General features: G+C 34.7%; 2 protein-coding genes across 2 annotated transcripts in view; both read left to right on the top strand.

Moving 5' to 3' along the window:
• The window catches only part of LOC111512972 (dynein beta chain, ciliary), a 194,739-nt gene extending 171,722 nt beyond the window's left edge, over window positions 1-23,017 (top strand). The window contains exons 14-17 of the mRNA XM_074176036.1: window positions 2,267-2,629; window positions 19,190-19,364; window positions 19,418-19,802; window positions 22,688-23,017. Of these exons, the coding sequence (XP_074032137.1) occupies window positions 2,267-2,629; window positions 19,190-19,364; window positions 19,418-19,802; window positions 22,688-22,928 (1,164 nt within the window). The 3' untranslated portion in view covers window positions 22,929-23,017. The remainder of the gene's footprint in view (window positions 1-2,266; window positions 2,630-19,189; window positions 19,365-19,417; window positions 19,803-22,687) is intronic.
• Window positions 9,247-9,984, top strand: LOC141482554 (uncharacterized). The gene is made up of 2 exons (XM_074176046.1): window positions 9,247-9,593; window positions 9,774-9,984. Exons 1-2 carry the CDS (start codon window positions 9,463-9,465, stop codon window positions 9,982-9,984), a joined length of 342 nt encoding a protein of 113 aa, XP_074032147.1. The 5' UTR covers window positions 9,247-9,462.
• Window positions 23,018-27,453: the final 4,436 nt, after the last annotated feature.

Below are 27,453 nucleotides of genomic sequence, written 5' to 3'. Positions count from 1 at the left end.
TTGGAATGAATTAGACGCTCTTGTGGATCTGTATCTATCCAAATCCGACAATTTTGTTTGTTCACTTACGCATTCATTCAGTAATGAGCCCTATCGTTGAAGATGATTTTTTGATGAAAATTACGGTCAGTTGCCAACTGCGATCATACGTCACTGTCCATGGTTATGTACCTTCAATTCCTGGGTCAGTTGAATTTTGTATGGGTGCAGGCCCAAGTTACAATGCAGATTTCTTCAAATTGGTATCTACGAAAGGCCAAGTTGACGTACGGGTGTTGCTCGATCGTTTACTGCACCAGTGGACACAAATTCATCCACCACATTGCGAATAGTCTTCTCGGTAAGACGATTATAGTGACATTAAAATGGGCGAAGCGCGCCTACGTTGATCGATTAGTATACCCATTTCGATGAAAAAAAAGTTGCACGTGTTGTTCAATGCTCTATATCTGTTCATGGTGATTTGACAAATCAGACTAAATTCATGACAATTTATTTGACAGATGTAGCTTCAAAAAGATACCTGTTATCAATTGTGAAGTTCGGAAGTCCCTGTTGGAAGACCCTATATTTTTGTTTCATTTTTACAATGTTTCTCAGTTAATCCATAGTGACATTTTGATTGTGGATACCAACAATAAGTACCACAAAGTGAGTTGATATTAGATCGATCAACATATTGAAGCAATGGAAGTGCGAACTTCTAACGCTCAATAAAATGTTGCTGTTTCATTCATAACATAAAGGGTGGAATTGAAATATTGAATAAGGACGTTTCATATGACAAAGTGAATCACTGAGTATGAAGAATATTTGATCTAATGAAAAAACAATTTATCAGTCCGTTATCTAAAATGTCGAAAAATATATTTAGCATTATATTTTCTTCAACTTTCAAAAAATAATGTAACACTAAAGGTTAGGGTACACATTATGGCGGAAATGACATACATTTGACACTCTGGCGACATTTTTCCAGCAGAGATATGTCACAGAAAATGAGAATCGTGTATTTAGCAAATATGTGACACAGTCAAACGAGTGCCAAACGTTAGGTATTTGTTTGTCAGACCTGACCAATTTTTGGATGTTTGAGTGTTTCTCAATTTTGCCGCTGGACTGGAGCTGCCGAGTCACCGATGGAATCAACAAGTATTTAAGTGTGAAGTAATGACACTCATTTATCACGTTTTGTCATCATTTCGTCATCATTTCTTTACTACACAAGTGTAGTAAAGAGTTATTACAATAATCTGGCGTTTATTCAGATAGTGAATCTTTGATCACGACAGTGATGCTTCTGAAAAACTTTCTAGACATCTCTCCGAATAAACATAGGCTCAATGGAATAAACATGACTTCACTCAATGTCGATTGGAGAACCCTAGAAAGTCTTGTCATTGCGGAATAGAGCTAGAAACTAGTGTTCAAAAGGACTACGGAAGAAAAAAAAATCATCTAGATTTTATAATTCGCACGTTAACCTCAACATCAATTATTGCCATAAAAAACTATATTAATACCTATTCAGATATCAGTTGTGATATTCGTTAACATACAGTTTTCCAGGGAATATTTCAATTCATAATTTTACTTGTGATACATTCATATATTAGTAAATATCTCACTTTTGTCCTTGTGTTCTATTAGCTTTGGAATATCACGGAGTCTTACTTGTGCAATTGTTTCTTTGAATGCTAATACGTGAAAGGGACAGTTCTTCTTTCGACTTGTTATTTTCAATAATGACGAATGATCTTCATTACACTCAATCGCTCTCCCAAGGTGAACTCGTAAAATTCTTTCTTAGCGGCAGTTACACAACGATCTTTTCGCGAGGTTCTTTCAACTCATTTCGAGTCTGACCTCGTTGAAGCGTCGTCAGGAGAGATCAATTTTAGATGAAGAGAGGTTTTAGGCTTTCTGCTTCTCGATTTTTTGATAGAAAAGAATAACTTTCAAGACATCATTTTTGGTAGAGGAAATGGTGTTTATGGACCATTTTTGGGTTTTTTGTATAATTTCTAAGCTCTTTTTTCATAGTCAAAATTGCTGGATTTGACAAGTTACTGATGAAAAGAACATTTTTTTCACGGTTAATGCTTTAAGTTCACACAGTAACTTATGGGAATGAACTGAAAGTTTGCCTTTTCTACTTCTGTATAAAGTTCTCAGTTTGTGGAAGGTAATAAACATCCAAAAAGGTCGATGAATACTTGTTCATCGTTCTACCATCACAATTAATTCGAATATTTTGTACTTTAAGGTACCTTGGGAAGATCTGAGATATCTCTTTGGTGAAATCATGTATGGAGGGCACATTACCGATGACTGGGACAGAAGATTGTGCCGCAGCTACTTGATGAGTTATATGCAGCCGGAACTCGTTGAAGGAGACTTGCAATACGCCCAAGGATTCCAAGCCCCGCCGAATACTGATTACCAGGGATACCATCGATACATAGATGAGAGGTTACCGCCCGAGAGTCCGTATCTATACGGGTTGCACCCCAACGCCGAGATAGGGTTTTTGGCCAATACGTCGGAAGTCATGTTTAGAACTATATTTGAGATGCAACCAAGAGATTCCGGTTCTGCTGCTGGTAGCGGAATGTCTAGGGAAGAAAAGGTAAATTTATCGGATTCCTTTCTGAACATGAGTCTGGTTACTTTTTCATAAAATATGAATGAACATGTGTATACTGAATTTGGTGTAATAATTACCACAAGGTATTCACAACTTGACGACCCATTTTACGATATGGTATGAATCAGTATTCAAACATCTCCAGTCCTACCAATTTTGTATTTTGAATTATATAAATTGGGTTGAGGTTCAGTATGGTGTAGCCAAGTGCAAGGATGGGCTTGGTTGGTTTAAGTGTGTATGTGATTTGTTTTGTTGGCTTTAAGAGAACTAATTAGCTAGACTATTCAATTTTAAATCTATTTGGAAGTATCATTGATTAGTAACTGTAACATTGAACTGTCTTCTATTGTTTTTTTTTAATTTTTCCAAGTTTTTTTTTCACTAAGTTTGTACATAACATGATTCAGTTCCCTATTACCATTGTTGGCAGTAGTATAACTATATTTACAATTATTCAGTTATACTTTAATTTTGCATCGTATTAGAGGTTGACATACCATTCAAATTTATTGGAAAAGACATATTGAAAAATTTCATTTCGGAGTTGAGTGAATTCATACTGTGAATGTGGAGCGGACACTCCAATATGATGTGATTGATATCGCTGTAACCTTCACATGAGCATTAGGGATTATCGGTTAGTCCAATTTTGAATTTGTAGGTTGGGCAGATAGCCATTTGATTGTAGTTAGTTTATTCTGTTAGCGTATTGTTTGTCGCTCTCTTGTTAAAACCATCTATTTCCAATAACCTTTGGGAAGAGTTGTTTGAATTTTTTGCTTGTCTGATATCCTTCGAATCATTTTTGCCAAATTTCATTAACGTTTTTCTTGTAAATTCGATTCAAATCGGTGTGTGGCTTTCATTCCGGAATGACGTTTCATCCAAATTATTAGATACCTTGCTATTCTGTGAGATCTATAATTTGTGAGCTCTGGTGATCTCTATTTCCAATTCAGAAAACTGACTGAGATTTCGGAAATTTTTTAGCCATCCATTATTGACTGAAAGCAGTTTTGTTACAAAATATATTGCATTGCTAGAAGTTTGGCTTTCAATTCTGCAGTGTAGATGGATACTTCATTTGGAAGTATATACATTTCTAAATACTTGGTGTTTGAATGAACTAATTTTTCCTCTAACATTTTTGATGCATCTATATAAATATAATCTGCATTTGGCCACAGCCTCTTGATAATTTCTGAAAACTCTCGCTGTCAACTCACATTATTTATTTATTTCCATATAAAGAACTTTTATCTCATGAGATATTATGTCGTAATCATCTATATAGTACAGAAGATCGAAGATTTTCTAGATCGTTCTGTCGTAAGTTCTGGTAAATTTCTCTATCGAAAAATTCGTTCTGAAAAACTTCAATAAAATATACTTCCATAATCCAATATTGAAGGTATGAATGCTACAATAAATGTTAGGGTGAAATTTGTATCTGCACACCATTTTGTTCCACAAAAGGCTATAAGGATGTCAATACCTTTCTCTGATTTCTGACGAATTTCTGTTATATGGTGTTTCCATGTCAGATATTCATCTAGGATGATACCTAAGTATTTGACTGTCGATCGAATTGGTAGGACCCGCTGATCATATATAGTATAAGATTGTATTCTCTTTCTGGCGAATATGTAAACCTCCGCCATTTTTTCGGAATCATTTAACCGTTTGTGTTCATTATTACATTTTCAAGTGACTTTTCGAAAGATAAATTTTGTGTGTATATGAAAATGTCATCTGGATATCTGATTGTCTGTTTCAATACATTTTTCTAAATCTCTTGTATATGATGTATACAGAAGGGGACACAGAATGTTCTTTGCGGTTTTCCCAACGATGTTTAACGAGGGACAAGTCCCTCGAATTTCAAGTCCTTATCTAAAATGATGTCCAGGCTTCTGGCTTCTGGGACAACCCCAAGTACATGATCATTTACTACTACTTTCACAGATTTGCAAATATCATTTCTAGGGCCTTTTGGTCCGAAAACAATAACATTGGATTTACTACAATGTATATTTAAACAGTGATCAGAAGCATTCTTGACAAATAATTTTAATTCATCATTGATTTGAGTACACGCATTATCTATCATTTCAGGTGAGAAGCTATAATACAACTGGGTATCGGCTGCATACAAATGTATATTACAAAATTCATGAACATTTTGCAAGTTGAGATGTGTAGATAGCAAACAAAAGGTGTCCCAAAATAGAGCCCTGTGGTACTCCACACATCAGCTCTAAATATTGTGAGCTATTTTTTTCTATGGTAACCTTTTGTTGACGGTTGGTGAGATACGATCTAATTAGTGATATAGCATTTTTAGAGAGTCCTATATAGCCAAGAATTAATAATATTGAATCGAAGTTAATAGTATCGAACGCTCTACTAGAATCAAGAAGTACCAATACTGTAGTATTAAGTACCTATACTGTATTATTAAGTACCAATACTGTATTATTTTTTGCGTTACGTGCTCTTATAATATCGTCCACTATATGCAACAAAGCAGTTGTACAACTATGCCTTTAAGAAATCCGAATTGAGTTATTGGAAGTATAGAGAAATTGTCAATGTGTTCTTTCAACTGAACTTCAATAGCTCTTTCGAAAATTTTTGACAAAGTTGGTAATAAACTAATGGCGCGTAGGTCTTTGTATTCTGATTGATTTTTTTCAACAACTTTCACAAATGCTTTCTTCCATACCGTGAGGAAAATATTATTATTCAGGCAAAAATTTACGATATGTGTTACATATGGAATTATATGTCAACAGCCCATTTTCATTAGTTTTATATTCAGTAAATCATATCCCATTGCATTTGTTTTTATATTAGAAACTGTTTCAAAAACAAACATATCATGTACTTCTTAAAATTTGAAGTCAAAGTCTATCAATTTATTGTCAGTATAGGAAGAGGTGAGTTCGGGGGTAGTTGATTAATAGGAATTGAGTTAACAAAAAAATTATTCAGCTGCGAGGGATTCTTGAAATTCTCTGGAATGCTGTGAATTTTATTTGGTATGAACTCATTAGATTTTATGGCTTTCCAGATATCTTCGTTGCTTTTTTTGTTGAGCTCTGAAATGAAATATGCCTTATTTTCTCTCTTAATCGCCTGATTAGTGACGTTCCGCATGTCCTTATAGAACTGAAAATAAATTTCTGATTTAGTTCTTTCGAATCTTCTGAAAGCTTTATCCCCTATCAACATCATCTCTTTTATTGTTCCAGTTAGCCAAGGGGATCGCTTCTTAGCTATTCTTGATGTTTTCAAGGGATCTATCGAAAAGATTGGTCAGAGAGTTAACTAAAAAAGTTATTTTTTCAGCATCTCCTTCCTGATCAAATACATTGAAAAAAGGAATACAGTGAAGGTCTCTCTTGAAATCAACTCCATTGAAATATTTGAAATCCCTAAATTCATGAATTTTAAACTTTTCTTCATCAGTCCTAATATTTATTTTACACGAAACGAGCATATGATCTGAAACTCCATTAGTGTCAATGATATCTTTGTTGAGAACCCATTCAGATTTAGTTATAATCACATCTAAAAGTGTTGATGTTGTTGTAGTTATTTTTGTTGGGGTATCTATAATTTGATCTAAATCAAAGCACTGTATAACTGACAATATTTTTTCGGTATTGTTATTATCGTAATCTAAAAAATTGATATTGAAATCTCCCCCACAAATAATGAATGAATGAATACGTTTATTTAGAAAATCCTAATATACATACAATAATAATGATAATAATAATGATAATATACCAGGATGGTGTCTTCAACATCTTAGTCTACCGCAGTCGCGTGATGGGTATAGAGGTTCCTGACACAAGGTGCAGGGCCTGCCGCGAGGCGCCCGAGACCCTAATGCACTTGCTATCAGCATGTCCAGCATATGCGGTCTCGGCCTATATCCATCGACATAACGCGGCCCTAAGAGTGCTATATTACCACCTACGGCACTCTTACAGTATTAACGAGACACCGGTGTTGCTCTACGCTCCGGGGGATATTGAATCCGTTGTGGGGAACGAGAAGTGGCGAATTTATTGAAACTATTCGTTTCCCACCCTCAGGCTCATACAAGCTAATAAGCCTGATGTAGTCCTTCTCGACCACCAGACCAAAACGATTTTTGTCGTGGAGTTTTCAGCTCCTGGCGAGACGAATATCGTCAGAAAAGAGGAGGAAAAACGGATAAAATATCGAGATTTTCTCGTCGAACTCCGCAGACTCTATCCAGATCACTCTGTCAAGATGATTGTTCTGATTATTGGAGTCATTGGTGGAATGATGTCCTCTTTACTCTCGAATTTTAAAATCATACCGGCTTGCCGCACTAAGGCAGAAATCTTAGCCGCACAGATGCAGAAGGCTGTCATTCTTTGCTCACTGCGATTGCTCAGGGCACATGATTCTCGGACCCAATGATCACTTACCCCACGTTGTGGGGAGTGGTCATTGGTTGATAATGCTGGCGCGCCCTCCCGAATGTATCGGGGCTTCGGGGGATAGGGCCTGACCAGCGCACACTACGGTGAAAAAAACAATAATAATAATAAATCAGTAAACAATAATAATATGTCCTTAAACAACAATAATAATAACTAATAACTAGAGTCATACATATGACTGTAACCTAACAATGCTGAGAAATAAAATAGAAAAGGAAACAAAATTCAAAGTCAACTAACTTAGATAAGACTATACTAACAATTTAAAACATACTGATACATGATAATGAATGTTAAGGTTTAAGACTACTGATGTTCTGCATCATTGAGTCTTTTCCTACAAAATTGTGTTTGTTTGAATATAGTTGTTTAGTTTAGATTTAAATATATAAATACTTTCGCTCTGTTTTATGTCTTTTGGTAGCTTATTAAAATGGTTTAAACCTTTATAAAACAATATTTTCATTGAGATGGTTGATCTGCATCTTGGCAAGTGAAAAAGATAACTTTGTCTTGTCTCGTAGTTGTGAGTACTATCACTATAAGTAATGAATTCATCAAAATAAGATGGTAACATATTATTAATAGTCTTAAAACCTTTCTTGTATTGATAATCATTGTGATGCGTCTAGTATAAACTTTATGCTTGTATAATGATTACATTTTAATATGACTCTCATTCCACGATTTTGTAGTTTTTGTAAAGTCGAAATTTTGTTTTGATCACACCCATATAGTAATGTACTACAATATTCGAAATGAGGCTGAATGATTGTTATATATAGTGACCTTGGAAGAAACTGACAAATGATAAGAGATTCGAGTAAAAAAGTAGAGTTTCTTTGATATTTTTTCAGTTATGTATTTGAAGTGTGCATCATAAGATAAACAGTTGTCTAACATGAATCCCAGGTATTTAATTTCGGTTACAAATTCTATTTTTTCTTTATTAATTTCCAAAGAATAGTAATTTATGTTTATATATTTATATGCTGTGGTCAGAATCATGGCTTTTGTTTTAGACACGTTTAGTTTTAATTTGTTGACGTTCAAGTATTTATGAATCTTCTCCAAGCAGATATTCATTTTTGTCAAAGCTATCTCTAAATCTTTATGAGATGTTGTTAACATTGTATCATCAGCAAATAAATCCATAAAGTCACAATTTTGACATAAACTGATGTCATTAATATATATAAGAAATAGTAAAGGGCCCAAGACACTTCCTTGAGGTACCCCGAATTTTGCGTTTATAGGAGATGAGAGAACATTACCCACTTTAGTGATTTGTCTTCGATCGCTTAAGTAGTCCTTAAACCATCCTAGCACTGTTCCTTTAAGACCTATAGCTTCCAATTTTGAATTAATATATTAATATATTACGGTCAATTGTCTCAAAAGCTCTTCTTAAGTCTAAGAATACTGTTTCAAAATAATCTCCGTTGTCAATAGATTGAGTCCATTTACTAATCGCAAGTTGTAAAGCCGTTTTGCAAGAATGATTTTTCCTAAAACCGGATTGATTACTTATGAGAATATTAATGCCATCTACTGTGGGATATATAAGACCAAACTCATCTATAAAATCTGTATTATCAAAATTAGGTGGCTTGTATATCACTCCAAATGCAATTTTCTTTTTCTGAATTGTTGCTTCAATCCACAATTGTTCACTGAAATGGCAAATCAATTTTTTCACTGGAATATTTTCCCTTCAGAAAAATACACAACCCTCCACCTCTGTTAACTCGATCCAATCTGTACAACTTATAATCATTTCACTTATATTGCTTGTGAGCCAAGATTCACATATAAGTAAAATATCAAGGGAATACTCCGAAACTAATAATTTAATATCCCTCAACGAAGGTATTAAGGATCTAGTATAGCTACCTGCCTGCAAAAATCCACGGTTCATGGTCAAATTCCCAAACAATAAAAAAAATAAAAAAAAACAAGGATAATACTTCGAAATCCTTATCTACAATAGGTCACATGCATGTAATATGAAATAGCTCATTTTAATTTTTTTCTTAATCTATTTTGATACCAGATCAAAGTAAATGTGTTCACATGAGTATATACTTTATAAATTTTAAATAGTTCATAATTGAAAACGTAAAAATTACGAGACAGATTCAAATTAGGTAAAACGCAACGGGATTGGTAGGATCTTAGGATGACTTCAAAGTCCATGTCAACAACACTTATTTACATGCTGTTCTGTACTATTCTATCATTGTTTGTCCGTCTAATTAGAGTTTTGCAAGCAGTTATTTGGCTATTATCATTTTATCATTACTGTGAACGTCCCAGAAAATAAATACAATGACTGAAGCCGGATTTGTCAAGGCACAATCTGACAATTTGCCGAGAATAGATGTCTTCATGATGACAAGTTTTTTCGCAAATCATCCCGATTTCACTTCAGCTGAGATTAGAGGCGTCAAAGCTGCAAGGTACTTGAATAATTAGTTTGTATAAGTGTCTTCAATTTCAGCTTTTCGTTCAGTCTTCTAGCTATTTGTTTACTAACATTGAGAAAGTGTACATAACCTCAAATAATGTAGTGAAAAATTTGTTTAAGAAAATGTTTACAATCACTTTTTATTCTACCCTGATAATATTTGTGGTTTTAGGTCCGAAAGATATTCTTATGGCGATTCAGCTATTGGATATGTTCAAGTAAATAGGGAAGCAAACATATGTTTAGTGAAAGCTCGTATTACTCCCGAACATAATGTGAAACAGAAGTGTTACTCTGTAACAGCAGTATGTGATGAAGCTGAACAGAGAATTGTCTCTGCAGAATGTGAAGATTGCGCAGCATATTTAGGTACATATAAATGATTGGTAAATTATTATTTAGAGGGCACGAATGAGGGCACGAATGCAACTTGTGTTACTTGCAACTTACATATTATGTTTCATAAAAATAAGAGTCTGATTTCAAAATATGATATGTTTTATCCAGAAAATATAAATATTATATATATTATTAATTTTCAGGTGGATGTAGCATGCAATAGCTTTTATAGCTTGGCTGCACAGGCGTAGCGAAGACCCTCCCTCTACTAGTATCGACTGTTACTGGAAGAAGTCCAAATAATCTACGATAGGCACAACCCTAAATTATATGAGAGCTAAAGCTGCCAATACTCGAAGCCTTCTGCCAACTCTAAAAAACCATAGCAAAAGCATCGGTCACATGGAAAGTTAACTCGTGAAATACTACAAGAAAAAAACCAGAGTAGAAAAATTATCCATTCATCATTTAGTAAATACACTACCAAATAAACCGGCTAACGCCACGTAGTTCATCATCCTGCAATGGAGCTAATCTAGCTACAATTGATCAGAATGACTGTTCGCTGTGGCATGAGCTACGGTATGCTAGGATTACTGCTTCGAAGATGCATGAAGCAGCACACTGCAAAGTTTTCGAAGGCACTTTATGTGAAAGTATAATGGGAGCAATCAAATTAAAGGACACAGAGGCGATGAAAAGAGGGCGTTTGCTAAAGAAAAAAGTATTGAAAGAAGTCGAAAAAAAAATGAAACTAAATATTAATGGGTGTGGTTTGATCTTAAACCCTAATTATCCTGTATTTGGTGCATCTCCTGATGGTGAGAGTATTGATTACAGTATTGAAATCAAATGTCCATCATCTGAGAAAGCCATGAGTAGATATGTTTCAAAAGATAGTATATCCTCAAAATATATGGCTCAGCTCCAAATGCAGATGTATTTTTCAAATAAAAAAAGGGCTTTTTTGTGTTGCACATCATGATTTTGAAATATAAAAGGAAGTAGACATTTATATTGTAAATTATGATGAGAACTATTGTGCAAATATTTTGGGAAAAAGCATGCTTTTCTGGAGTAATGCTATTTTTTCTATATGTAAAAATATCAAATAAATCATAGTATGAGGAGCGAGTTGAAATTTTAGTTGTCAGTTAGACAAGTAACTTGTAACCTTTATTAATTCTATTTGGAGTTTGTGCATTGAAAATAAGGTACCTTCTGAGTGTGCCACACCAACATGAATAAAAATAAAACACTTCGAAATTTCATTTATTTTTTTATTAAAACGTTTTGCATATTGATTATACCACATGCTATTACTATTACTTCATCTACTATCGGAACTAAGCTGTGATGTACACATGCATGAGGTAACAACATATGAAATTCTCTCAACCTGTTTATTACACGCTCTACATAAATTCTTAATGCTGCTTTTCTTTTGGACTGCTTCACCTCATGTTTTGTACTTGCTGTAGACTTGAACACTGAAGGAGGCCGAATAAGGGTACATTTTTATTTTCTATCAAATGAGACAAGTCTTTGAAGCATATGTCTGCCATAACAGCTGTGTTTGGAGGTGAGCATTCTAGATAGCAACAATTTTCTACTATAATGATGTCAGAAGCCCTTCCACCATATCCTTCTGAAATAAAATTGATTAACCCATCTGGAGTACAAGAAATAAGGTATTTCAGAGTATTACATTGTTTATATTATGACCATGACAGAGACTGGTGGATTGCTTTGGACGGTTTTTCAATTTCTATTTCTGAGCAATCTATAATTGAGGCAACTTTAGAATACCGTGCTCTAAAAGCGATAGGTAAATTTTCAACTATGTCAGATGGTTTAGGCCACACAATTAACTCCCTCATTTTTTCTGCTAGAACAATCACTGTTTTCGAAAATATTCTACTTATAGTGCTCTGTACATAGCCAAATTATATAGCTAATAAGTCAAATGATTCATTCAACTTTATTTTCTTCAAAGTTATTGAAATGTCAATAGTGGGAACTTGATAGTTTTATCAAATAGTAACTGTCTTTAGGCAGTACTAACATAATTTTAGGCTCTTTTTCCACAGCGGTCAATGTTGCACTATGCATTACATTTTGAAATTGTCTGTCCTTGTTATCTTGAGACCAACTCGCTTCGGAAGAAGTAGTTTATTGTTCATACTCGCTAGAGATTGATGAAGATTGCGATGTAATAGATAAATCGTCTGTTGGTTTTGTATCTGGGAATAACTTCCTTTTCATACCGGCAATATGGGCGGTTGTAATAGGTGAAGTTGATGTGTTTTTAACTGGTACTAAAAACGGTGATAATGCTTCTTTATTTCATTATCGTTGGCTTCATTGTGTTAACTTGAACGGCTCTGTCACAAGCAAGGCTTTTATTTTCTGTTGAGAAAACCTCATGTGAAGATGAACTAGGACCAGCTTCACAATAATTTATTTCTCTGGTGATTGTTTTACCTGCTGTATCCACAGGGCCTATACATAAATTAGTTTCTTCCATTACTTCTCTAGGAGCAGCTTCTTGAAGCAACCTAAGTCTTTGTCTTTTGAGAGCAGCCTCTCTTACAGGTTTTGGCCTATTTACTTCCTGACACTGAAATTCGTGGGGCACAATACCTTCACGTAGACGTTATGTAACAGGTACCCCTTGTTGTTTATTCATTATTTGGTACTTAATGAAGTTCTCTGTATCCTTTTCTACCTGAAAATGAAGAATAACAGCAGTCAGAAAGGTTTCATATTCGAGAAGTAAATATGTTTATTAGTGTTTTAGACTATGACAGTAAATATAAATATACCTATGTAAATATAAAAATACTTACATCAAAGTGATCTTCACAACAGTATAGGCAGCTCGTTACAGACAGTTTCGGGTTCTTAAATTCTTCTTTTTTTATAGCTTTACACCACTTCAATCGAATGTTTGCATTCCTCGGCACAAGAAAAAAAACTTTTTGAGGAGCAGTTTTCGTTGTATTGTTGCACTTTGGAACTATGCAGTACTAAAAACTGATTTTCCACTACTTTCCATCTTCAATTTATTGAAATTATCAAGTAATACAATATAGAATCAACTATGTTTACTTCTCTTTGCTTTGGATCGCTTTGGTGACATGTACTTTGACGTCACATATTCCCGCCAAATGGTCGACCGTTTGAATTGTCAATATTTGGTATACAATTTTATAAATTTTTTTCTGACTAATTATTCATATTTTTGGCATCTATCTCATGTTTCCAGTATTTGTATGCATTATATATTCGATTAGAACAATTAGAAGAAAATATGCATGTGACCTATTCAAGTGGGTGCAGCTCATCTGCACACGTAGAGCCGCCATGTTTTGAAAATGATTCATTTTGTGTGTATAAATGTAATGCGTATCAAGAAAAATGCGTTCATAACAATTATAAAGTGTTACTAGAGTATACATATACATTTCGAAAAAATGAAATATCGGTAATATAAATCAAAATCTTTCCAGATCTTCGAAGGTATCAATTTTGTGGTAGGTTTCTTGATTAACAAACTTTATAAATACGGTTCCATAATTGGTCCAAACATTTCCGGATTTTCCAACCTTTGAAGAAACAGCTTTCACAAATTTAAATTGTGAAACTAAGTGACACTAATCGTGTTTCTTCAGTAAAGAGTGAAGATTTTCATTTTCTTATTTCAGTGAATTAATTTCCCCTTCAAATTTTTCTACTATAATTTTCGAAATAGAGTTGCACAAATTATTAATGAATACTTCTGAGCTACACACATTGGTGACTAATGATTTAATTGTTGAGAGCAGTTCATCATCGCCCTTTTTGATTGATTTCGTGCTTGCCATTTGATATAATAGAATTAAACTTACTTATTGTACTTCTACGAAATCTTTTACAAACCTTTCTTCTTTTGCTATGAAAATTCAGATTATCTTCACAGAGATTCTAATAAAATGTATAAATTGTCAGCTCTACATACAAACACGTCTACTCCGTACGGCACATAGCGACTTGATATCAATTTCGATTGGTTAACAGATCGGTGTAGTTGATTTACCTGTTCACATCTGCTTGCCAGGTAGCCATGCACAGAAATAAGTAAGCAAGTCTAGCTAGACATATTCTGTGTGTTAAAAACAATCAAACTCCTCTTGATCTTCCTCTTGATGATAATCACTTGGTGATTTTGTCAAGGTGTTGAAACCGTTTGGTGTTGAGAAAAAACTCCAGTAATATACAGTAATTGTCATTAAAAATTTTTTCAACAAGTTAAATAAATGTCGATTCAAAGCAATAAATATCTTTATTCAAAGAATGCATTGAAATAAGAACTACTATTTGAAAACGCTATATGAAAAATAACTTGGGTTAGATATGAGGAACCCCAAAATGAAATGAAAGGAAATTGAATTTTATATTGTTCATATCGAAAAATTACGAGGTGCTCTATTTGAAATAACAAAGTTAGTTTTCTCCGAAATTATGAAAAAGTGAAAATTCTCTTTGAACATTCTGTATAATATTGAGAAACGGATTTCATCGAAATTAATAGTTCAAAACCCCTTCAACACTTGGTCAGAATTCGTAGGGATGATTTCTACACATTTCGATGTTATTTATTTTCCAATTGTACCTAGCATTTTCATGAAAAAATCAATACCTAATGATGATCAAAACGATTATAGAAGTATTAAGAAATCATATTATTTTTTCCTGGACTATTCAAAAGTGTAAGATAATACAGGATGTTTCGTTTGAAAAAATACAACTTCTATATATCACACTTTCTTGAGCCACCCTGACATCAATTTCTTGAAAATGGCCCCTGACAATTCATCTAATGAAAATGAAAAAATGGAAAGTTTCAAGAACATCATGAATATTTATGATCTGCTTGACATTTCTGAGACAGTTAATCATAATTTTGTCATAATAGGTACCTATCAGAAGGTCAAATACTTTCTAATGTAGATTCGACGAAATTCCTTCCAGAAATGTAAAAGCAGTCGAAGCTGAAATATCGTCAACTTTATCGTGTAGTTTTTCAAATCTTTCAAAAGTGGAATGAAAATTGCAAAGGTTTCGCCCATATATAAAAGTGGAAGAAGAAACTATTCAAACAATCATCGACCAATTTCTGAGCTTCCAATTCTTACTTTCAGTTTTTGATACATACGAGGCCTTTGAATTATCTTGAAAACAATAACTATATAAAAGTCAATAAGGTTTACGCAGATCTAGCGACAGAGTGAAAGAGAGAGAGACGGAGAGAGAAAGAGAGCTTTCAATTCAGTTGTTCATATAGGTCAGTGGTCGCCAACCTCTTCAATGTGTTGAGCTACTTTGTTAATTTTGGAATAAACAGCGAGCTACCCACACGGAAGCCACGTAACGCAACGTAAATGAAATAATCCACAGGTAATTTATCATTATATGTATTTATTTTACTATTTAACTGGTAATACATAATACATAGGTACTAATAATAAACCAATAACAAATTAACTAATATTACTAGTACGTACTTGTTCATAGCTGCATTCCTACCTATCAAACGAAGGTGTTTGAAAAATAAACACAAACTTTTATCTAGCCACAACGGCATGTCATGTATGATTTAAAAATAGTTAATAATAACAACAAAAAAGTAACGCACTATCATGAACATAAACATTGATAAATAAAAAAGCACGTTCAATGAGAAGGCTGACACTCAGGCTCATCGATAATTTTTTTAATGTTTGCAGTATAATTTGATGCAGCCATTCGAATACAATTATCCAAATGTTCATCTGTAAGTCGATTGCGATATTTGTTCTTAATAAACTTCATATTGGAAAAAAAAGATTCACACAAATAGGTTGAACTGAATAATGCTTTCACTTTCAAGGCAACACGGCATAGAACTGAATATTTCTCTTTACTTACAATAGGCCAGATACATTCAGTACTTGAGACTAACGATTTTAAGGCTAAATCATTTTGAAACTCAATGACCAGCTTTTTGATGAATGCTTTTATATCAGAAATCATTTCCGCTAGTTCTTTGTCTCTCCCATGAAGCTGCAAATTAAGTTCGTTCAATTTCTCTGTAATGTCCACGAGAAAACCAAAATCTCTAAGCTAGATTGAATTTTCTAGTTCCGGAGTCGGTTCATCGCGTTGTTTGAAAAATTGAACTATTGATAGGTCATCATTGAAACGTTTCAGCACCCGTCCTCTACTTAACCATCGGACTTCAGAGTGAAGGAGTAGGTCCTCGTATTGACAGTCAACTTCATCGGCCAAGGTTCTGAATAATCTTCTTTGTAACGCTTGAGCTCTAATTTTGTTCACAATTTTTACCACCAGTTTCATAACGTTGTTTAGTTTCAGGAAATTCCCACATAATGTTGTTGATGGACATTGCCGTGGTAACAGAGAAATTGCGGAAAAGTTTCATCTTTACGACATAATGCCACCAGACCATTATCACAACCCACCATAGCCGGAGCGCCATCGGTTGTCAAGCCTACCATTTTCGATATTGGAATTTTCTCGGTAGAAATATTATTTTTCAAATGAGAAAACAACTCATGTCCAGTAGTGTGTCCTTTCAGTGGAATGAACTTCAAAAGATCTTCTTTAATCGTAAAATCACTAAAAACCATCCTGACGAACACGGCCATCTGGGCCAGTGTAAATGACATCTGTTGATTCATCCAGTTGAAGTGAGAAATAAACACATTTATCTTAGTCAGTTCTTAACTGTAAAAAAATATCATTGCTCATTACTTCTACACGTCTCATCACTGTATTAGCAGAAAATTGCATAGATTTTATTGCTGAAACTATCTCGTCTTTATTTCTAAAGTTGGCAAATAACGAATCAGCAGCTTCTAAAAACGCATGTTTTATCATTTCCCCGTCTTCATTAGGTTTCTTTTTTTGTGCAATTATCTGGGACACACGGTACGATGCTTCAGTTGCAGCATTATTTTTGTCGACTGTTCTTAAAAATATTGATTGTTGTCCAATTAACTGCTTTTTTAACTGTTTCAGTTTCTCCTTTCTGGCGGCAGAATGTAGTGGAAATGATTTTTCAAAATTAGAATGTACAGTTTTATGATGTCTCTCAATATTTCCTTTTTTAGCAACGGAGACCGAAGTATTACATAAACACACATTTTTATCTTTAACTTCTGTAAAAAAGTATTGTTCTTCCCATTACGAATGGAAGTGATATGTCTTTACCTTCTTACAACTGCTTGCTATAATATTATTTTTGTTGTTCTCTACTAACCCAACCGCTGGACGTTGGTTACGCGTTCAGTTTTAAACTAAGCGCAATGTCGCTGCGCCGTGCGTATTTATCCCGTTCAAAGCAATCCAGATCGTTCTCGAACACTAACGCGTTGGTCCGGCTGGTCGGTTCTAGCCGGTTCTAGCTTGATGGCGTCAGCGGCAGATCGCTCACCGCAACGTTGCCGTTGTTTATGTTTAATATTATGACAATTAGATTTTTTTGTGGAATTTTCGGAGGCTTCTCTGATTTTTGCAAATTGTATTTTTTAAATTAAAATCGTTGTGAGAGCTACCAGAATTGCCTCCGCGAGCTACCGATAGCTCGCGATCGACAGGTTGGCGACCACTAATATAGGTGGTCAAAATAGCTCTTTCTGACATATCATTTGTGGTGTACTTCAAGGATCCATCATGGGTCTTGTTTTTTCCTAATTTATAATAATTATTTAGCCAATTTGAAATTGAATGGTTGATTCCAATTATTTGGTGATGATACTACCATTATATATTTTTCACACAATTGCAAAGAAATGAAAAATGATATAAAGAATGATTTGGATAAAATATTTTGCTTGATAAACATACATTGAAGCTCAATTTGAATAAATGCTCATATATGAATATTTTCGTAAAACTAATTGATTATTCAAGTAATTCGTTTGGATTTTATAATGATTGTATTGGATATACAGAACCAACAATAATATTTTGAGAATCATACATTGATGACGAATTATCATAGAATGAACGAATATATTGAAGAAATCAAAACGAAGATAACACATCTTATTAAATTTTTTTACAGAATCAGAAACTTTTTACCTATAGAATTTTCAACAGAATTCAGTGAATGTTCATCCTATTTCTGTTTGCGAAACAAAAAACATTCATTTGGTATATGTGAAAGATAACTTTAAATTATTTAGTAAGCGATTCAAATAAAGAAAAAACCTAAATTATTTTCAACCAATGAAATACTACACAACAACAACATTCTTTTACTGTTTTGGATCTATTTCACAGTTTCTCATAACATACACATTTTCTGCATATAATTTAGAATCCATTCACTTTTACTAATTCAGTTTCCAATTCTTCGAATTGTACTTTGTGTAAAAATAAATGAATCTTTCTCAAAAATCAAGTCGATCGGTAACCGGGCGGGGTGATTTGTTCACTCAGTCAATCAGCCGATGTGTGAGTCGATGCTATCGTCCAACCCGTGTTAGGAATCACACGGTAAAAGGTAAGACCGCTAGTCCTCAGTTCGCACAAGTTTCGACTTTTGAGGGTTGTTGTTCGTAGGGTTGCGATAGCTATTTACCGAAAAAAAAAGTCTAATATGATATAAATTGATTTGAAATTCCTGAATGAATCAGTAAAAATTAAAAAGATTAGCTGAAAAATAACAATTATATTAAGCAGAAAACTGAAATTTCAATGAGATAAAATACAAGCAACACCAAAAAAAATTGAACTGTTGACACAAGATGAAAATTATCACTTGAAGGCGATTGTGGATAATAACAATCGAAACGTCGTTGAAGTAACTTGCTTTGGAATCTTTTAATTTTCAATTTTCATTTCTTGTTGATAATTTTCATCTCGTTAATAGTGTAATTTTTTGATTGTTTGGTTGTTGCTTGTATTTTATTTAATTCCAATTTCAATTTTTTGCTTAGTATAACTGTTATTTTTCAGCTAATCTTTTTAATTTTTCACAGATTCTTTCAAGGATTTCAAATCAATTTATGTCATATTAGACAATGGAAGTCCAAAATAATGAAATGCATCACGAAACATTGTCAACCACCATCAAACAAACGTAATTTAAATGATTTCATTTTTTTAAACGAAACGATCTACAAACTATTATTTCAAATCTGCTGATATGGGGGAATTTTAAAGTCACTCGTACCTGTAGTTTAAATATGTTTTTTTCAGGTTCGAAGTGGTTTGGAAGAAATAATGGACAAACTTCCAGAAAAGTTTCCTGTAGCAGAAATGATGGCCAAAGTTGAAGATAGAACTCCCTACATCATAGTTGCTTTCCAGGAATGTGAGCGGATGAACATACTAACATCAGAAATGAGGAGATCCCTGCATGAATTAGACTTAGGTGAGGAAATGTCTATGCAACAGAAAACAATAAAAATTTGTGTGAATTTTCAGGAATGAAAGGAGAATTAACGATAACATCCGACATGGAGAGTTTGGAGCAGTCCATCTTCATGGATCAAGTAGCAGACTCTTGGGCGGCAAAAGCTTATCCTAGTTTACTACCGCTGGGTCAGTGGGTTGGTGACCTTACTTTACGGATTAAGGAACTAGAAGGGTGGACAACTGATTTTTCCATGCCTCCAACAGTTTGGCTAGGAGGATTTTTCAATCCACAGTCGTTCTTGACAGCAATTATGCAACAAACCGCTAGGAAGAACGAATGGCCTTTGGACAAAATGTGTCTAATGACTGATGTAACGAAGAAGCAGAAGGATGATTTTACTTCTGCACCCCGAGAGGGTGCCTATGTACACGGTCTTTTCATGGAAGGAGGAAGGTGGGTGATGATCTGTTCATTAGCAAAAATGAAAAGAACATACTATCCTAGCGATCCGCCCTTGCTCCCCACACGCAATATTTATAGGCACGTTTCGCCGCTCTCCCTGAATTTTCTATCTTCAATATCTTCGAAAATATTAATTCATATAACTTGCTTTAAAGGTTATTATTGATCTATATTGCACAATATATTTAAAGTACTCAATTGAAGTAATACTGTATTGCTCAAAATCCCTTCGTGAAGTCATTATTTCTTGAGAATGAAAAATGTTTATTGTGGGTTATCCCTGAGAGATTGACAGATATCATCGCGGACTTTTTTTGTAGACTTTTTCGAAATGTACAATATAATTATCTATTTCGTAGGGTTCAGTCAGTGTTTGCAATGTTATTCCAAAAAAGGTGTTATTAACATTAGAAACCTCTAAAATCATCAGTGTGTCTCTACTACATTATGTTATTGGTATGCATTTTTGGAGTGTTGTATCTACGAATTGTTCCATTTTTGATGTATATATATATATATATATATATATATATATATATATATATATATATATATATATATATATATATATATATATATATACACACAAAAATGTTTCATACAAAAGTTTCAGGAGTTCATGAGAGCTATATTTTGATATAATTTTTAAATATACAGGGTGTTCGGTGTAGGTGCTATAGACCAAAATTCCATTTTTTAAAATAGAACGCCCTGTATATCATTACATATTCAGATGCTACCTTAAATTCTGATATCATTTCATGTTTGGTTTTTGAAATTCGGTTACGGCGTTGTTGAGTTATTGCTTAAAATGTAAAGTCTTGAGAACGACTATTATTTTTAAAAATATCTCATACAATTATTCTCTCTGCATCATATCACATGAAAATTAGTCAAAATTTTGGGTGTTCGAAGTAATGGTTTCAATTTTGAGTTGTGGAATTCAGTCAGGAATCATTTTGAATATGAAACAATTGCGAAGTTGAAAGAGGTGTATTCGAAAACAAATCTTTAATTAATAACAATGTAAATAATATAACTTGATAAATCATTTCATAAGAATGGTAGGTACCTAGAAATAAGTCATAAAAATTGTTCAAAGTGATGCCCATTAGATATTATACAGGCTTCGAAACGTCGAATCACTTCTCTCGTACAAGTCGCTCTCATAATATCAGGCGTAATATCACTGCACGCTAGTCGAATTTTCATTTTCAGATCATCCACATTCAAAGGGGGAGTAGTGAAAACAATATCTTTTAAATAACCCCATAGGAAAAAATCAAGCGGTGATAAATCTGGGGAACGAGCCGGCCACCGAATTGGACCCTTATTACCAATCCATCTATTTGGTTACGTTCTATCCAGATATTCAGTAACAACCTGTGAATTGTGAGGAGGAGCACCATCTTGTTGCCACCAAATTCCTTGTCGTTCTGCTATGGGAATATCTTCCATCAACTGGATCAAATCATTTTCTAGAAAATGTAAATATCGCAATCCATTGAGATTTTCATTGAAAAAGTAAGGTCCTATGATGCGGCCATTGAACAATCCACACCATACATTAATACCCCAAGTAGTTTGAAAATTACTTTCGCGGACCCAGTGGGGATTTTCTTGAGACCAATAGTGACTGTTATGTCGATTCACAACTCCATTATTGTGGAATCGCGATTCATCGCTCCACAAAATTTGACTGAATATGTTAGGACTTTCATGTAATATTACCTGAATACAAGCAATGAATTCAAGTCGTCGTTCAAAGTCCGTGGGTTTCAAACCTTGTACCAACTGAATTTTGAATGGGTGGTATTTATTTTCTTTCAGAATTCTCTGTACATTAGATTTACTCACACCGACTTCTTCTGCAAGAGTACGGATAGAAACATGTGGATGAATAATAATATTCAATACATTGATCTCTAAATCTTCAGTTCTAACAGATCTCGTATGATGACGATGCTTTATAGTAGAAGGAAATGACCCAGTTCGCAATTTTTCTACAACTCTCGAAAAAGTCATTCGTGACGGAATGGGTCTGTCTGGAAAACGTTCTTGGTATAGACGTTGTGCTTGACGGCAGTTTTTCTGACATTCCCCAAAAATTAATAACATATCAATGCAATCACTTGGACTAAACGCGAAAGGCATACTGGAGTTTTCGCACAAAGAACACAGTTACTGTTTTGTAGATACAAGTAGATACAATTCAACAACATTCGTTACTATGGCATCAACAAGCATAAGCTACTTGATGAAATTGTGCAATATAAAGCAATTCACCCTCAAGTTAGTCACATTCTCAAGAATTTCAATATTATATTCAACTGATATCGATATCGTATCGTAGAGGTGAGAATAATGGTTTGTATTCAGTAGTAGTCTAGTTCAATTTAATAAAAGATATAGACTGGATTCGTGTACGAGTAAATACGTTTTTTTGAAACTTTATATTTAAGGAAAAGTGCAATAACTCAACAACGCCGTGACCGAATTTCAAAAACCAAATATGAAATGATATCAAAATTTAACGTAGCATCTGAATATGTAATGATATACAGGGCGTTCTATTTTAAAAAATGGAAATTTGGTCTGTAGCACCTACACCAAACACCCTGTATATTTGAAAATTATATCAAAATATAGCTCTCATGAACTCCTAAAACTTTTGCATGAAACATTTTTGTGTATCTCCTTCAACAAACCAGATATTGCCTGTCACATAAAATGTGGGACACCCGGTATATATATATATATATATATATATATATATATATATATATATATATATATATATTGCAATTACTGGGGTTTCAGAGACTTAATATTCAACAACAGGTGAAGCCCACTCAAATCTTTTTTTTTTTCTTCAGGTGGGATGTTCAACTGAATAGCTTAGCTGATTCAAAACTGAAGGAACTATTTCCTGTTGTACCAGTAATTTTCATCAAAGCTATTACCCAGGATAAACAAGATCTCAGAAATATGTATGATTGTCCGGTTTATAAAACAAGAATGAGGGGTCCTACATTTGTATGGACATTCAATTTGAAAACTAAGGAAAAAGCGCTAAAATGGGTCCTTGCCGGTGTAGCTATATTGTTACAAATTTAATTTATGGTTAGTTATATGACTCATAGAAAAGAGTATTGTCATTTTTGTTTGTTATAAAGTTTATGAATAAAATATTTCTTTGAATTATTTCTAGTTGTTTTCACTGAACAAATACTCAATACCCCCAGAAGAACCGGAATAGTTCTTAAAACTGTAGTCGGCAATTTTTTTAGCCGACCTCCATTTTCATGTGATATGATATTGATAATTATTGCGAAGTCTCATTCCAAATGTTTTAATAGAAGACCACCAGTTATTTTGAGAGTACCTGTCATATTCGAGTGTTGAAGGAGATATTTGAAACAACAGCTAATCAGACTTCCTTATCAGAAACCGAAATGCTTGATTGAAATCAAGCATAAATAGTTATTTTATATTTGGGTATCTAATGTTGAGACAAGTCAATAAATTTCATAAACCACACCTCACGATTTAATCTTCATAAACTTCATTTTCAAAAATATCACATATTTTGAAAATGATAACTTCTTCTAATGATAACTTCTTCTCATGATAACTTCTTCAAACTGTTTCTGTTGTAAATGTCGGCTCTTATAACTGGTCTTGTCGCTCCAGTATCGACGGTGAAAAGGCCGTGACGATTGTTCAGAATTCCGTCGACAACTAAGCTGTTAGTGTTGTGTCCTATCACGGAAATCGAATGCCTGGGGGCTTGGGATGCAGCGTACCTCTCTTAACGCTGGCTGAATTTAGTTTTTTCAAACCCCGTTTGGATGATTTCGAATGTCGCATGATGAACGTAATCGTAGGCGAGTCTTATCAACCTTTCGACTTCAGCCCAAATTTCTGCAGACTCTTGAATTAACCTTGAGTTCTCACCTTCAATTGAGTTCGGTAGATTGTTCAAGGTGTTCGCTATCATGCTTGACCTTCAAAGCTGATACAACTACTTCATAATCCTTCTGCTTATCAACTGAAATATTTTGCATACATGTTGAGGCATTTTCTTCGATTTGCATTGTTTCACAATGATCCTCTTCGGATCCGGAGGTTCTTTCTAAAGTTCCCGGAAGGCCTCTTCAAATTTTTTTTCGACTCCTTCAAACTTCCTTTAAAATTTCCTTTCTACTCCTTCAAGCTCCTCTTTGAATTTTCTCCCAACCCCACAAGCTCCTCGTCGACTATTTTTTCCACTCCCTCCTTTGTTTTCTGAAATACCTTTCCAAATTCTTTCTGATTGAATTCCTGTAGCATACCCTCACTCACCTAGGAAGATTTGAAATCTTTCAATAAATAAAGAATAGATGGATAGAAGGGTTTGTCGCCAAAATGTGGTCGGCAGGCATGCCTTTATTCGTGATTAGGATTCTAGAATCCTACTTGAGCAACCGAACTTTTCGTGTAAGAGTGGACCAAACCACATCTGCAAATTATTCAATCAAAGCAGGTGTCCCGCAGGGGTCCTGTTTGTCACCGCACTTATATTCATTATATACGCATGACTTCCCTATGTTCTCGGGGACGAAGGTGGGTATTTTCGCGGATGACACCGCGATTTACGCGCACTCTTTCTCGAGGTGGCGAAGCAGCAGCTTCAGATCCACCTCGATAGGCTAGTCGTGCCGTATTTCGAACAAAATAAAATCGAAATAAATCCCGATAAAACTGAACTCGTAAACTTCACGAGGAAATTCACGAATGTGAAGATCTTCAGGAAGTTGCGAGTTGAGAATAAGTGCATTGACGAGCAGAAGAGTGCGAGATATCTAGGAGTTATCCTGGACAAGCGCCTGAACTTCTAGGAACACTTGAGTATGGCGATCCAACGAGCGGGTGCGGCGATAAAACGCACGTATCCGCTCATTGCACGGAACTCTAAGCTCAGTGTTGACAACAAGTTGCTTATTTATAAACAAATAATTAGGCCGGCTACGTTGTACGCGAGTCCTGTGTTCTGCAGTCTCAAGAAATCCCCTTTAATGAGACTCGAGAGAATGCAGAATAAGGTGCTCCGTATTTGCACTAACAGTGACAGATACATTTCATTGAACAATCTGTTAGATCTGGCAGAAGTGGAGTCAGTCACCGACCATATCAGGAGACTGGCTCAGAAATTCTTCAAGTTCTTTCTACCGAAGAGCCCGCTGACGAGGGACGTTACGGCAGTTAGAAGCTATCATGGACAGCGCCGTAAGCACGGGCTAGTCTATGAAGAACTGGAGATATACCGTGAAAAGCGCGAATGCGATCGCGCTTAGTTCATGGAAAAATTGGATAAGAGTATTCACGCACACATGATGACGTGATAGCAGAAATACTTTTATCTGGTTTTTTAATGAACTTTTTCCAGGGGGTTATCGACCAACTGCTACCAACAAACAGACGAATGATCCTCTGAGAAGTACCGAAACGCGACAGAATGACAACTTCCGCGTAAGCCTCGGCAGGAAGCGGAAAACTATAGATGAGGCTGATATGAGGCGTTTTTGAGTGGAGAGCCAACCGCCAACACCAGCGGGGGCGTCTCCCACTGTACCATAGGGGGACTGTGTGGAGGCGCTTTTCTCTTCCGTGCGGAATTCTTGAGAGCGCAAATGTATCGGGGTCTTTTCCTGTCACTCCCTCTACCCCATTCACTACCCATCCCAATCCTTGATACTGTCCCACTCCATTGGGGAAACCCTTGTGTACATTTTGTATATTTGTATATATATTTTTTTATTGTATATATTTTATAAACACCACAAAAAAATACCTTAAAATTGTATGGAGAATAGTCAATAAAGAACATTTCGATTTTGATTTTGAATAAATAAAGGTACATCTGATTGTCTTTCTTCTGTTCGCCTGAATATTCAGTGGTGATTCACGGTCTTCATTTCTGCGTAATCTTTCTTCCTCCCTCCGTCATTAATCTTCCTAATTCCAGCGTTTCTGTTCTTTCTTTTCCCTTCGTTTATCTTTCTATCTTCTGCGTTCATCTTCTTCTCTTCTGGGATGTTCATTCTCCGTAAGGCTAGCTTGCAAAAACTCGAACACTTAAGCTCTTCCATCTCGTTGCAATCGACACTTCTCGTTTTCATCAAGAAACAGTAAATTTTTAGTCAATTTTTCTACTTCCGACACCAAATGTTACGCTTTTTCTTCTGGGTTTATGAATAATTGACTACACTGTACAGATATCAAACTCAATTGAATTTCACTATCAATACCAAGAACACTTCAACTCAAACTTCAACTATTATTCAAACGTTTATCGCCTCATTAGATCGCCCTGTACTGAAATGCTACTTATGCTTGACTATATCCATATGCTCGAAGGTAGCGTTTATATATGACAGTCGAAGGCGGTAGAAAATTCGCCAGATTTCCATCAACGCCGGTAGCATAATTCTCGAAGCAATGTCACGTCTAGAACGACCCTGGAGTAAAAACTTCGCTCTTCAAAATGAGTTTTGTGAGGAAAACGAAATACACCATTCCATCCACCCCCGCTCCTATGGAGCGGTCCTCATTCCTACTAATGGGCACTTCAGCAAGATTCATCTGACCGTCTTTGGTCCAAAGTCAGCCTTTAGGTGCTATTACTTTCTGATCTGTCGAATTATTTTATCATGACTTTCCTAACTGAATTTTCGCATGGGGTTATTGCCCCAAAAACTAATCGGAGACGAGTGTCTTTTTAATCGCGTTCGAGTATTGGTTCTCAGTGAGTCTGAAAGAACGACCACGAGTACACGTCACAATTGATTGATGACGACCAGTGGCGGCCGGTGTTATTTTCTTTAGGCCATGATTCACAACAGTATTTTCATTTATTGCCTAATATAATTGAGCTATCCATTCTAATTTTATTCATTTTTTCATAAAGTAAATAAAATTTCGATCTGATGAAATATAGATATAACATTTATCAGTTACTATGTTGAGAAATAGAATGTGTCTAATGGGGAATATTGTTCAGATCATCTGCATATACACTTGAAAATCGGTGGGTCTCATATCTTCCCAAAACCCCCGGAAAACAAACTAGAAAACCTATGAGGCAGACCTGGAAGCTATTGAATTTTATTGGTTCGAACCTCCATTGTCTAATATAATTCTACTATGATCCAGGATCTATGAAAGAACAGATAAAATTGGCGTTTTCAAAAAACATTTCATTGTGAGATTTTCACTAAACAGTTTTACAAAACGCAACACGTGTTTTGCCGTAAAATGGCTTCTTCGAGCGTGTCTTTACTAACTGTATTCTGTATATGCAATGAATTGTTTAATGTGATTGATATTTTAACTGATTTCATCTGTTTTTTCATATATTCCGAATCATGAAACATCGTCAACCACTTTCATTCAAACTGAAAGCTATTATCTCTACATACAACGAACATTTTCACATCATCAACCAGAGATCAAAGAAAGAATGTGAAATATGAAGATTTGGATTGAGACAACAAACTATTCAAACCTCTAGAAGGGTAAGGAAATCATGTATCTGAGATGTGTCTCTAACTGATTACAATGAAGCTTTGAGGAAATCTGAGAGACATTCATGGAAAAACCA

Source organism: Leptinotarsa decemlineata, unplaced genomic scaffold (assembly GCF_025532065.1).
Source record: "Leptinotarsa decemlineata unplaced genomic scaffold, Ldec_3_MD MMD2_tig00001393_RagTag_RagTag, whole genome shotgun sequence".
In the NCBI taxonomy this organism is placed as follows: domain Eukaryota; kingdom Metazoa; phylum Arthropoda; class Insecta; order Coleoptera; family Chrysomelidae; genus Leptinotarsa; species Leptinotarsa decemlineata.
Note: the sequence above shows the minus strand (reverse complement) of the source record. Positions and strands in the feature narration are given on the sequence as shown.